At 34.8% G+C, this 13,799-nt stretch overlaps 2 protein-coding genes across 2 annotated transcripts; one reads left to right on the plus strand and one right to left on the minus strand.

Moving 5' to 3' along the window:
- The first annotated feature begins 348 nt into the window (after window positions 1-348).
- Window positions 349-3,495, plus strand: LOC137585861 (rho GTPase-activating protein 11A-like). Its single transcript, XM_068301849.1, has 6 exons — window positions 349-441; window positions 505-767; window positions 833-1,024; window positions 1,081-1,639; window positions 1,698-1,905; window positions 1,967-3,495. The coding sequence occupies exons 2-6, from the start codon at window positions 675-677 to the stop codon at window positions 3,366-3,368; spliced, it is 2,454 nt and encodes an 817-aa protein (XP_068157950.1). The 5' UTR covers window positions 349-441; window positions 505-674; the 3' UTR covers window positions 3,369-3,495.
- Window positions 3,496-3,613: 118 nt separating this feature from the next.
- On the minus strand, window positions 3,614-12,203 carry Myo81F (Myosin 81F). The gene is given in 22 exon segments (XM_068301848.1): window positions 3,614-3,770; window positions 3,885-4,088; window positions 4,152-4,562; window positions 4,641-4,973; window positions 5,049-5,347; window positions 5,412-6,387; window positions 6,461-6,856; window positions 6,927-7,065; window positions 7,137-7,252; window positions 7,254-7,361; window positions 7,491-8,147; window positions 8,265-8,517; window positions 8,608-8,717; window positions 8,781-9,300; window positions 9,377-9,879; window positions 9,954-10,196; window positions 10,270-10,844; window positions 10,911-11,055; window positions 11,126-11,233; window positions 11,740-11,802; window positions 11,966-12,082; window positions 12,140-12,203. Coding segments are annotated over 21 exon segments (6,330 nt in total). The 5' UTR covers window positions 12,077-12,082; window positions 12,140-12,203; the 3' UTR covers window positions 3,614-3,710.
- Between the last annotated feature and the right edge of the window lie 1,596 nt (window positions 12,204-13,799).

Below are 13,799 nucleotides of genomic sequence, written 5' to 3' on the forward strand. Positions count from 1 at the left end.
GTTCGCACTATTCTCAACAAAAGAAAATACTGTTGAGTTTACAATATTTCTTGATTTTATAGAACAAATATAGTTTAGAATACAATATTCGGCTGCCAGAGCACTGAAATCTCGAGTAGTAATAGTAAACATTTACCCTTCGAGTGTATCAGAAGTACTATATTACTTCTCCAAACCGGCATGAATTCCGGGTAAAAGATTCCTGGATTTATATTTGCGGATATAAACCAGATCGATTCATTAAAATAATACAAAATTTCAAATAATGTAATATATAATAATATATTAATATAATTCATAACCATAACAGTATACCAGTATATATATAAATTCATAAAATATGTTCACTGGGTTCAACGTCAACATGGCGCGCACTCAGTGCTGCCAATTTAGCAAAACAAGAAAACAGGGATAAATTGTGAATAGCGGCTAGCGGGAATGGTAGGCTACCATTTAAAACAACGAAGGAATAATATTATTAATTTATGATAATTATTATATTAGTTAACAGATTGTTGTATCGTAGCCCAGTAGAATAAAAGTAAATAAAAACAGTTAACACAGATTACAAAAAATAAGCAACAAAAAAAAAAACAAAGGTGTAAGTGCAAGGAGGAGGAAGCGTCGGCGTCAGTCTTCATTTGCAAGGAAAGTGGAATTGTTGAATTGAAAATATGTCAAATATATTTGCATTGTCTAATTTAATTATTAACGAATTGAAAGAAATTGGAGTAAAGCACAAGGAGAAGAAAACAAAACAGACTGAGGTATGAGTTTTTTGGCATATTTATTCTTCATACATATGTATATCAGTTAAATGCTTCCTTTTCAGAACAAGTCCAGCCAGCGTTTGTTCCGCCAGAAACTAGATAATTTAAGGCTTACTGATGCCTTTCTGGCAAATGGCACAGTTGTTCAGGTCCCACAGTTCATAACCGAAGCGTGTAGTCATATTTTAGAACATGTTGATACGGAAGGCATCTTCCGTAAAGCAGGTTCCATGGCTAAGCAGCGGGAAATACGCGTAAGTATTTATGGTGGGTGATAACTGAAAAGAGAGTACAATTCTGAAAATTGCAGAAATTCCTTGAGGCTGGTCTTCCTCTGGGTAAAAGTCATCGCGTAATCGACATTGCCAATATCCTTAGCTACTTCTTTCGGGAGCTACCTGAGCCGCTCATTCCTGTTTTTATACATGAGACGCTCCTGAGATGCTTACAGATCGGCGATAGGAACCGCATAAAATCCTTAGAATTGACATGTTTGCTTTTGCCGGCACTGTCTCTTCATACATTGGCCTACTTTATGCAGTTTCTCAATACAGTGACCGTACATGCAGAGATCAACAAAATGACAGCAGAGAATCTCGCCATAGTGTTAGCTCCCAGCATTATGCCATACTCGGATCTCAATAGTTTGAGATTTAAAAACCATATTAAAGTTGTACAACTTCTGATTCACAATGCCAACCATATTGGAACTATTCCAACTAATATCAGAGAACAGCTGAAATCCAAGAATCCAAGCACGCCAGCGCGATCATTAGGTGTCACTATGCACACACAGCTGAAGCAAAGAAACGCCACTGTTGAAGACAGTGCCATGAAAACCGCAAATAAAAAGAAGAAAAGACGAAGTGGTAAGCTAAAAATATATTGTTATTGTTAATTAGTAAATTAATAACGAATTTTAATTAGAAATGTTTAATGGACTGAAGAGAATCGTTGGATCGGCCATTGGGAGTTTAGATAATTTGGACTGCTCTATCGATGGATCAGAGAAAAATGATGTTTTTGATGATTCAAAGAAGAAGCAACCTTTAGGAAAACAGAGCAATCCCCTCTCCACCATTATGTCCCAAAAGCGAAAGTTTACAGAACCCTTAATGTTTAATTCGAAGAGGAAGTAAGTTGCCTATAAACCACAAAGACATAAATGAATTGAACTAAACCTTAATCTTTCACAGGGATAATAAGATGTCCAGACTTAGTTTGGCCGGTGATCAGCAAATTCAAAATCCTCCGATCAGCACAGGACAAACAATGGAACGAAGATGGAGTCTAGTTAACACGGGATGGGCCAAAAAAGAAGCCAAAAGAAAAGAAATAATATCTCACAGTAGTAATACTGAAAAAGATGATCTTAATGATGCCATGTGCCAACTACCAACGTTAGACGACTCAAACCCCAATTCTCTTGATAAGAGCACAGATTCGGGCAAAATTCACATATTCAAAAGTGAATATGAAGCTATTAAGCAACGTGTCACTGCCATTGAAAATCAGATATCTCAAGAATTTGAAGATGTAAGCCAAAAAGTGTTATCAAACCCTCCTGTTGATAACCTTCTAAATGGTCCCGAAGTAGTGCAAAATAAATTTGAGAAAATTCTAATTGAGACTGAAGCTTATGCAGCAACAGAACAACTGGCACAAAGCCTAAAAAAAGGACTGAAAATCACAAGAAGGATCGATCAGCAAGTAATTAGATCACCCAGTGCTAGAAAAATAGGAACAATACGCCGACGATCAAAGGAGCGAACCCGCATTACTAGAACTAAAACTTGGCACGTTAGTGGTACCTCTGTTATCAATGAATCGCTGCCACCGAACAAACCATTACCTACAAATCAAATAGAAACTGCGGTAACCCCTCTTAAGTCAAGTAGCAAACAAAACGAAGAAGTTATTTCAGAAAATTGGCTGCCTGCAGAAACATTTTTTGAAAGTTTACCTAGTTGCCATTCAGTGATGGCAACTAACGACAAATTAAACTCAAAATATCGGAATTCACAGTTATATAAATGTGCTTTGTATACTCCAACATATAATAATGTGAAGCCTACCAATGCATTTCCAGAAATGTGTAACACGCCAATGCTTCCCCCTAAATCAGTTTCTGTAAAACGTACGCCAATGTGCCTCTCGAGTCGTTTAGCAGCGGCGACACCAAGTAATGAGGATAACGGTCGTGAGTCAATAGCCCGACTGAGATCTCAGAATGCTGGCATGGTTAGGGCTAAAGCCAAACATTTCGATAAGCTCGAAGACTCAGCAAAATCGAATTCTAAGAGTCAAGAAGATGGTTTAAACATTGACTCCGATAAGCGTACAGCGAAAGTTAAAATCAACACTCAAGCTGATCTGAATAAAATATCGTCAAATAAAAACGAATTGTTTAAGGAAACCCCAAAAAGTGTCTACAAAAGACCAATGATAAGCCAGAAACCTGGGCAACCTCTTAAACAGCTCACTCAGAAATCTCCAAGAAAATTATACTCAAGTAATGTTGAGAATCGATTCAATTTGCAGTTAATAAATTATAAAGACTCGCCTCAATCAGAGAAATCTAAAACCATATGGAAATAATTGAAATTATTTAAATGTGAAAACTATACAATGATTAAATAATAATAATTTTAAAATCTTTTTAATGACTATAATTTTGTATTTTACCATATTGTCGAAATCAATAAAATATGCAGAAAGCAAAAAATCGGCAATTATTTTTTTCAAGATTAAATGTAATAAAATGCAGTCACCGTTAAATATATTTTATAATATTGTATATTAATTGTAAAAGGAATAACAGATCTATTTTGCTTAATAGAAACACGAATACACTTTTGACATTATTGTTTATTTTATGGATAACTAACTTTATGACTTTTGAATTTATTTATTTTAATATAACATTTGCATTTATATAATTTATTTTTTTTCTTTAGCTATTTCGGAGTATTCCTTTATGAGAGTCGTTATTTGGAAAGCCTGCAAAAAGCAATGAAATATTTTATTAATGTGATTCCTTTTTTGCGAATTGAATTTAAAGGACAGGTACTATTCACTTTCCGATTTGTATTAACTTAGTTACGCTTTAATTACCTGTGAAGTACTTAATATAACTTTGGATTGCTTTTTCTCCGTTCCGGTGAATATCATTAAAGAGTTCATATTCGGCGAGAATGACAAAATTGATTCATAATCGTGGGTACATAAAATATTTCGAGATCGATGCTCCAGTAAATGAATACCTTTTTGGTCGACAGCGAGCCACAACATTCGAGGCCAGTTTGAAGTAAAAGTTTGCTAAATTATACAGAAATATGATGTTAAAAATTGAAGAAATTCATATTGCCTTACTCCACTCACCATAACATCAAATATGGTCGCTCGGTGAAGAGGCCAGCTTTGAATTAGATTTAAGAATGCTTTCTTTGCCTCTGCTGGTAGCATGCCACGTAGACTCTGATGATGCATAGCGACCGCCTCGTGAGGTATGTTGGGTACAAATCTTGGGGGAAGACAATGACTGGCCACTGTTCTATAATCACACAAGGTTTCACGGCAATCACCAAGTTCCAGTTGACCCTGAAGTGCAGTCAACATAATGGCTTCCATTTCAGTAATTGGATAACGTTCACTTCTCAGGCTATGTAGATTTTGATGATAGAGCAGCTCCTTTTCAATTGAATCGTCCAAATTAATGTAGTTGTCGCAAAACAAATGCTTTTTAAATAGGAACATATAATGGTGCTGTCTTGGAAGGATAGCATTATTTGGCTAAAAAGAATGCAAACATTTTATACACAAATTAGCTTAGCAAAAAATACCAATTTTTCTTTTTTATCGTATACGAACCTGATTTGCAGCACCTTGTTGGGACGCATTGCGATATTTTTCCCATTTTGCCATTATATCGCATACTTTCTCCTCTCCCAACAGACTTCTTTCAGTATTTCCTATTACTTCATACAGCGCATATCCTTTCGAGTTCTCTTGTAAGCCGATTTTCTTTTTTATTATTTCTATCACGTCATTCGATGTTGAGCTCGGATGAAATTCTATGGAATAATATTGGCCATCCATGAAAAAGAACTTGGAGTAGCAAAGTCTTCGGTTGGTTGTGCATAGAATCTCTTCACAACTTGGTGTCCATTGTCGTCGACGTGTTCCTTGAGTTTTGAAAAAGCACTAAAAGGAAAACAATTAATTTATTAGATTGAACGGTAATAAAAGCGTTTGCTTTAATTAAATATCTTTACATACCTTTTCGGCAAATCTCGCGTATTTCCCCTCTTCAGATATATAGTCACTGGCGCATCGTTTTAAATGGGCAATTAAATATTTTCGAATGCATTTTATGGTTGGTAAAATAACGCTGCATGCCACTGAGAGCAAAGCCCAGTTTTTAAGATTTATTCTTGAGTTAGCGTCCGGATGGTCTGTTGTTTGTTTGATTAACTGCAGATATAGTTCATTGAGCAAAGATTCTTTTTTCATGCATTTATCCATTATGGACTGCACGATGCGTATATGTTCATCTTCAGCTCTTTTGATTGTTTCACCTGAAATTTGATAATAGAATAAATTTAGAAATTATTGTCTTCTGTATCCAAAAGTATAGTTTACCAGATGTTCCAAGACCCGAAAATGTTAATATAGAGTCAAAGATTTGAACCATTATTGTTTCATCTTGGTCGGAAATTGTGCTTAGACAGAATGGAATTTGTTGCTTACTGAAAGCCCAAAACGAATGAGTAAAACCCTTATATGTCTCGCCATGATCCTGAGTACTTGTTCTCTGTTCTGTTCTCAATTTTTCAATGCGGTGCTTGGATAGGCGACGTAGTGTATTTCTTAAGAACCCACCTGATTCATGGGGTTTTCTAACAACATCCATATCTATTAATTGCCTTCGGCATATAACTACATTTTGATATAATCGTGCTCTATCTTCATTTGTTATTCCCTTACTCTTTTTGGAGCAATCAAGAACATTTAATATCCAATTCGATAATGCAGGACAGTAGGATATTATCAGTGATCCTATTTCATTTTTCTGCAATGTTTCGAAAACAAAGCACTTTTGTGAGTCCAACACAGAACTTCCATCACGAACATGCTTGGTTATTTGCTGTGAAGTTCGATTAAGTGATATAGTTATAAAACTATCACTGGGATCTAGCATTATTGATTCAATGTCTGTATATTTGAATTGGTAAATAACTAATTTATCCTCCGGCTGAATGAAGAGAATTCCCTCACAATTAACGCCGAGAATAATGTTATTAACAAAACTCCAGTAGCCCTTGTAAATAACGCTAAACATCGTTGTACCATACAAGGGGTACTGCATTACACAACTCAGATATAACACTTTTGCCGTCAGTTCATTTCTCGATGAGCCATATTGTCGATGAGCTTGAGCTAAAATTGGAATCCAGAATTGTTGCTCTCTTGTTTTTGATATACGGCTGGGCAAAAACGTATTGATGTCACAATAATATTCTGGCTTTGGCTGATTTGATGGATCGCCTAAAGCCACTTGTGCTTGCAAGCCAGCTAACTGAAGCGCAACTTTTTCGCTTACTGGAAAATCATCGCACTAAAACAAATGAAGAAAAAAAAAAACTTTAAACTATCCCTTTTTCAACAAAATGTCTTTTAAAAGTACTTACTTTAACTACGCTATATACGGCTTGTGCATAAAGCATACTAACTTCCACGGGATCTTGTGACAGCTCACGCGTTGACTTAAACAATCGCTTTTTGAAGACAAAACGATTTTCCCCAGATGTAGAGCCATTTGAAAGTCTTTTCATGGCAGTTGAAGATGTTTGCTTAAGTTCCCATGCGGATATAATATCATAAAGATAATCAAAACTTTTTATATGTTCTTCTCCATCTGGACGTGATTGATAGATGGCCCAGCCCTCAATTGATGCGAGACTAAGTTTATCGGCGAGTTTTTGCACTGCATCTCCGGCAGTGTCGGTTGGGTGCACATCAATGGCTTTTGTCCGGGCATCCAAGAAAAAAAATCTGCACACAATAGTTCCAAGGCGTCGCATGGCCTAGTATATGAGAATATTGATTAAATCTATATATAACAGTTATTATGAACAGAACATTGGTTAAACTTACAGCAACTTCAACACTAGATGGTGGATACAACCTCGTAGATACTTTAGTGCTTTTACAATTGTCAAAGCACCACTGAGCATACTGCCTTAGTTTTCCTTCCAATACTTTCAAATTTTTTTTAAGAAAGGAAACATAATACCTATAATTATATAAGACCCCGATTTATAATTTCTTGTTAATCTTGTTAATATTGATTTAAATTGAATTTACCTAAACAACATTTTGCTTGGCTGAAAGGCGACAATTAGAAGACACATTAAAAGCCATAATCGATCAGTCCAGTCTATATTCGGATTATTCGTTGTTTGCCTCATGCATTGAACAAAAAATTTCATCACGCAGCTCTTCCCTCTCAATGCCCAAACCAATAATGTATTGAATACTTTGAAGTTCACGTTCGGAATTAAGTTCGCCGCGCATGTACTTCCACAATTCCTACAAATGAAGAAAGATAATTATACAATAATTTAAATATATTATTAGTCACAGAAAGATTAGACTTGCTCTAACGAACGCATGCTACAGAATTCTTTTCGCTAGAAAGTTTGATAAAGTATTACTCACTCGAAAAACATTACAAGCCAGCAAGACATTTTCTGGATCATACATGTGAATATGTGATGTTGGAATTTTTTCTATTTTGGAAAACGTAATCATTTCGTATTTTGGCATTATATCCATTATCTTTTTGCCCTTTCTTGTCAATGTTGCAATTAACGTGCCGTCCATTGAACGTTCATGCGCATTATAATAGTTTTCAGCGAATTCCAAAATATTGTATTGAGAATCATTGTTACAAATTTCCTTCTGTATTTCCCCATTTAGGTTATGCATTTCCTGGAGTTTCTTTTCTACTCGATGCTTGCGCCTTTGCTCCCTTTCGTCATCCTCTCTCATAAACGAGAGTGGAGAGGTCGGCGCAGCAGATTCCTTTTCCTTTTTATTATGCATATTTTCAATTAACTTGACATCCTTGTTGTTACCATTTGAGAAGTCTGGCACTATTTTTGGTGGAGTTTGACTAATTTCCGGCTGTTTGACTGCTTCGTATATTGGTTCCGGTGTGAACTTTTGCTTCGTAGTGCTATTTTCGACAGGTGCTGTGGGTGGAGGTGGTGGTGGCATAGTTGGCTCAGGAAGTGATGGTATGCCTTTGTTAGTTATAACATTATCCTGATCACGTGGAATATGCGCAGACTCCTTTTGCATGCAGATTTCGATCTGAAATTTAATCAAATATTATGATATTGTAACTTTAAATGAGTTTCAACAGGAAAGCACTGAGTTTTATATGTTTCATTCAGATTATTTCTTCCACCTCTTGCTTATATTACTTACTTCCTCATCAAGATCACTAACTAAATTATTCATTTTGTCATTTATTTCCTCAATAAGTGGATTAGGCGGTGAAGCTGTGGTGACTTCGCTTAGGAATGCAAACAAATTGTCCAAGTCAACTGGATCTAGGCCTTGTGAAGCTGTCTGGTCTCCTGAATCGGGAGAATTCTTTTCAACAACCGCTTTGTTATTTGTAGAGTTGTTGATATGCTCAGCCATTGAAGCGAGTACCGTAATTTCTTTCTGCACAAGTCTGGAATCAAGAATTGCAAATTATACATATTAGAATTTCAAATGAGAAGATAGCTAGACCTATTGTTACTTATATCACTGCCTCACTCACCTTTCAACATCGGCAATCGCGTCAGAATGAATGGGCGATTCCTTCAACATTTGATCACGTTTTTTCATTTCCTCATCAACTCGACGCATTTCACGTAAAGCTGCTGCCACCTGTTTAGTTAAGATGATTTAATCTGCAATTGTGTGTATATAAATTTAACCTCTTGTACAAACCTCTCTGGCAAAAACTCCTCTCAAACGACTCTGTATAATAATGGCGCTTCGACGCATTCTCATAAATCGAATTCTCAACTTCCATCCTCTGTATGCATGCTGTATTTGCAACACAGCCTTCTTTATTCTTTGGTACTGCTTAAAGGAATAATACCCTCTCCAGTATTTTTGTATTATGATGGCGTTCTTACATATTATGTCCTTTCTTTTGTCTTCCAATGGTTCATAAGCAATTGTTCGCAGAAATACTTTCGTTTTTCCGATTTGCCATTCGGTTTTTGGAACTTTCAGTTCTTCTAGAACATGGTTAATATCATCACGAGTTCCTGAATATGACTTATTTTGTATTAAACATTTGTATTTTGAAATAAAGTCTTCGTAGGTTAAATGAATAGGGAATCCTTCCCTACGAATTCGAATTATATCGAGTATTCCAAGATATTTCAGCTGATCCAACACCATCGAATCGTTGTAGTTGTTTGCAAGTTTCAGTGAATTTGGTTTTATGCAGCGGACATACCTGTTCAAAATAAAATTTAAATTTAAAGTGGATTAATTTTTTACTTAAAAAAACGTTAGAAAGGATGTGTACTTACCAAGGTTTTGTGTGTTGAAGTACATCTATAAGAGATTGCAGCTGATGGCGAAAATGATCACTTACTGTAGCCTTAGTTTTAGTTGATCCACGTGGATATGTTGAACAGGTCTGCAAATTATTTGAAAACTGTTGATCCTGATATTTAGACAGTTGCTTAACAAAGGCATCTTCACTGCGGCTCATGAAATCAAATAATACATCTTGTTGAACATCACGATTTTTATCAACGAATCCATCGACAGTATAAAGAACAACACCAGCATAATGCTTGATGCCAAATTCAGTCTCCCAGTGCCTACGATCTGCACCCTTTATATATGTTGGATTGAATTCAAACTCCGCATGCATATTGTTCAAATAAGCTGAATCAGAGCCCTTTGGCATATGGCACTGCTCTGTTAATAGTTTAAATATACATCTTGGAGGCTTCTCAATCAGTTCCAAGCATAAAGAGTTGTCCGTAAACTCTACATGTGTGTAAATAATGTCTTCTTGTTTGTACTAGAAATATAGAAAAATTATGGAAGATTTAATTGGGGACTATGATAAATAACAAATTAGATAGTAGTACTTACAATCGACTGCTCTAGGGCAAATACATAGTGGTTAAAGAATTTGTGCAACTTTTCGTTGGTGTAATTAATGCACAATTGCTCAAAAGAGTTTTGTGCAAAATTTTCGAAACCAAAAATGTCAAGAACTCCCAAAAATTTGGTACCATCTTGTCCAGGATTCGTGCAACTATTTATTTTAGTAACAAGCCACGTGAATGTTTTGGAATACAAAGCTTTTGCCATTGCATGTCTATTCTCTATTGCCTAAAAGGTACAAAAACATAAATATTAATGAAACATGGATTTTGCAACCATGTAAAACGTCAAGATTACTAACCTCTGGCATTTTTAATGGTATTTCAGTTATATTACCACGCACATTTATTTGCCGAAGTAATAGTACCTTTCTAAGATCGTCGGAGTTTAGACCCAAAAGCTTTGATAGCGTCAATATGATATCATGATCGTTAGTGGAAAAATCACAACGTTCTCCATCAATGTCCATGAATTCAATATTACCAAGCCATAATATAGAGCTCAAGACCTTGAAAACCCCATCAATTATCGCTTGCGGAATCTGCAGTACTGTGAACGCCATTGTAAGTGCATCAAATTTAATTGATTCCAAATCTAAATCGATTGGAATGTCGTCTGAAGTATTTAAATATTTATAGAATTCTGGAGGTTTTAAATGAAGTGCCTCTGCAATATCTGCATTCTTTTGGCCCTGAGCCACCAACTGATACATAACATGATAGTTTCGTTCTCCATGACTTTGAAATGTTATCCGTGATTGTTCGAGTAAATAGTCCTGTATCACGCAACCCTTAATGGAATGTGCTCCATCGAAACAGACTTGCATAAATTTACCAAACCGGGAACTATTGTCGTTGCGGATTGTCTTTGCATTACCTAGAATCAACAAAATATATGCAAAGTTTTATATACTCATTGACATTGAATCCTTCACTTATTTACCAAAAGCTTCTAGTATTGTATTAGCCTCTAAAATTTGCTGTTGCACCCACGTTGAGACATTTGAAGTAATTGTACAAAGATATTGAAGAATAAATTTGGTAGTTTCCGTTTTCCCAGCACCTGATTCTCCAGATATGACGCATGACTAAAAGAATCAGAATTGTAAACGTTAGAAAGAACACAAGAAATCAAAATAAATTTTCTTACACTCTTACCTGATTTATTTGATCATCAACAATGCTTCTATATGCAGCTTCTGCTAATGCAAATACATGAGGCTCCAGGGATCCCAACTTGCACTTGTGATACTTATGGACATGCTCCTAAAAAGAATCAAAACCAATTTATTAGACGAGGTAAGACTGCAATTATGTATTAATCTGATCATATGCAAAGGTTAAAGAACTCTGCCATGGGAATCAAATCAATGTAAATGTTATTTTAAAGAAGAATGCTTGACTTTAGAAGCTTTAATCGAGTTTTGAAATAAACCATCATTCCCTGTGTATGCAGTCTTTTTTAACGGGTCAATGATGGAAGTGGAAAATGCAAAATTTACTATAAATACATATGAATATGATTTAAAATGGGGAAACATCAAAGCTGGGGGGCTACTTGACGTACGTAGTTATTGTTGCAACAAATGGTTGCTTCATTGCCTGTGCATTGCCAAATGATGGACAAACTGGTAAGATTTATTAAAAATAATAGCTTTACCTCTCATTTTTTGGATTTGTATTAATATTACGAGAAAAAGTATAAGATTAAATTTTTGCTATAAAATATTATTGTATATTATATATTATGTTTATTGTAAACAAACACTTACCTTATTAAATATATTAATAAATTTATATGGATTAACTGCAATTAATATTGAGCCGGTGTAAGTCTATTGTTAATTTGTAGTAAGGAATAACCTGTGAGCCTGTTAATCTTTGAGGATAAGGTGACTTAAAATGTCAAACCGAGTTACCTTTGAGTTTTTAAAATTAAATTAAGTAATATTTGCTAAAATTAGACCTTGTCTTTTTCTTTCTTGTGTAAAAGGATACATATATTTTATCGCTATTATAACGAATGTTAAGATTGCAGTTTATTCCATTTTCGTCTATTTCTGATATGGATGTCATATCCTCAGTTCCGATATGCTGCCTGGCCGCCATATTTGTCTGGAATTAAGTTAGATTAGTTAATACAACTATTTTAATATCGTTTTCGAAACCTGCCCAAAGAATATTCACAGAGTTAATACTGTTTAAAATGAATTTAATGAATTTTAGAATAAACAAAAAGTCAATATGATATATGAAAAATAAAAATTTATTTGCCTGGGAACTAGAAAATCGAGTAACGTTGAGAGTTTTGGGAGTTGGGTTGGGAGATTCTTAAAAATAACTACCTCCGATGTATGTATGTAGGAATATTTCAAGGGTTTTAGTAATACTTGAAACTAAGATAAGGACAGTAGTGGGTGAGTTAGTTCGGCAGTATCCAGGGTGACAATGAGAGTAAACGCAGTCCTGTATATGTATAGGCAGAACAATTACTACCTGTAGATGGAATCTCACTAAAGAGGTCGTTTTACACCGTTTCGGATTCTTTGTCGAAACTTAAGAGTATTATTGGTATATGATAGTTAAGTGAATGGAGTCGCACAATTAAAAATCCAAGAGAAAACGCTGATTTCGCAAATTTACTTAGCACTTTTGACAAATACTTGTGCAAAAAAAAAAAAAAAAAAATAACAATGCACACTCATACAAAGGGGAATGCGGGTCTACATATGTATGTATGTATGGATGTAGAAACGTAAAAAAGACATTGTTAAGAACCTGTTTATCATGCATCAGCTGTTTTATCTTCTATAATAGCTTGTTTTACTTTTTATCTTTTCTTTCTTGTGTGTTTTACGAATAGAAGAAGAATTTCATGAATGTCCTTTTAAAAATTTAGGGTGTGACGACTATTTTAGCCCACTGTACATACATACACACGTATGGACTTATTTAACTCCTCACATATGAATGTATGTATATTATTCATCATAGACGATCGAAACGGAAGTATATATATGTATGTACATATGTGTGTGTGGAAATATGTATTATACAGGTAAAAGAAATACCTGTTACATTCAGATATTCAAAATTAGCATAAACACAAATGGTCTTAAGTATGTATGTATATACATATGTACAGAAGTGTGCAAATACACATATGTATGTATTTAGAAACATACACACACACATATGCATATTCCCTAGAACTCCACTGGCACTTTAACACCATAAAGGGAGTGTGTCCTTTTATGGTATATAAATGAAAATGAATAATGTTGAAGAATAACAATTGATTAAAACTGCACCTTTTTCTTATCACTTCGCGAGGGTTCAATCAACTTTTCCCCGTTAGGGCGGGTCTTTTTTGAATTTACATAAAATTATTAATATTTGAACACATTTTGGCACATGTCTGCATTAATAGCCACTACGAATAAGAAACACACAAGCCTTAGCGCATTAACAACAATTAATTCATATCCTTTTTTTTCCTTCTCGGGATACACATGAACAAAAACTGGATCCTTTAGCTCAGGATAAACATAAATACACATGCAAGTGTATGCTTGTTTGTGTGTGTGTTTACATACATACACACATACAGCATCTCGAAGCTATCAAATATGAATCATCGATAAATTATCGATAATAGTAATTCGTGGTACTTCTACACTGACAAAAATACGAAACTCTTGGCACACATTTTGTCATATAGAAATTGAATAAATGGACAGAGCCTCAAAAATAATGTTTAAATTTGAACTTTATTATTTTCAGCCTAAAATTGAGCCTTTACTACTCCAATTAATTTTATCTTTCTTCTCAA

This window comes from Drosophila tropicalis, unplaced genomic scaffold (genome assembly GCF_018151085.1).
Source record: "Drosophila tropicalis isolate 14030-0801.00 unplaced genomic scaffold, ASM1815108v1 contig_878, whole genome shotgun sequence".
NCBI classification, from domain to species: Eukaryota; Metazoa; Arthropoda; class Insecta; order Diptera; family Drosophilidae; genus Drosophila; species Drosophila tropicalis.

Coding starts and splice junctions, on each gene's coding strand:
- LOC137585861 (XM_068301849.1), top strand. CDS start 675: ATGTCAAATATATTTGCATTGTCTAATTTAATTATTAACGAATTGAAA. Junction 768..832: donor AGAAAACAAAACAGACTGAG/GTATGAGTTTTT, acceptor CTTCCTTTTCAG/AACAAGTCCAGCCAGCGTTT. Junction 1,640..1,697: donor AAAGAAGAAAAGACGAAGTG/GTAAGCTAAAAA, acceptor AATTTTAATTAG/AAATGTTTAATGGACTGAAG.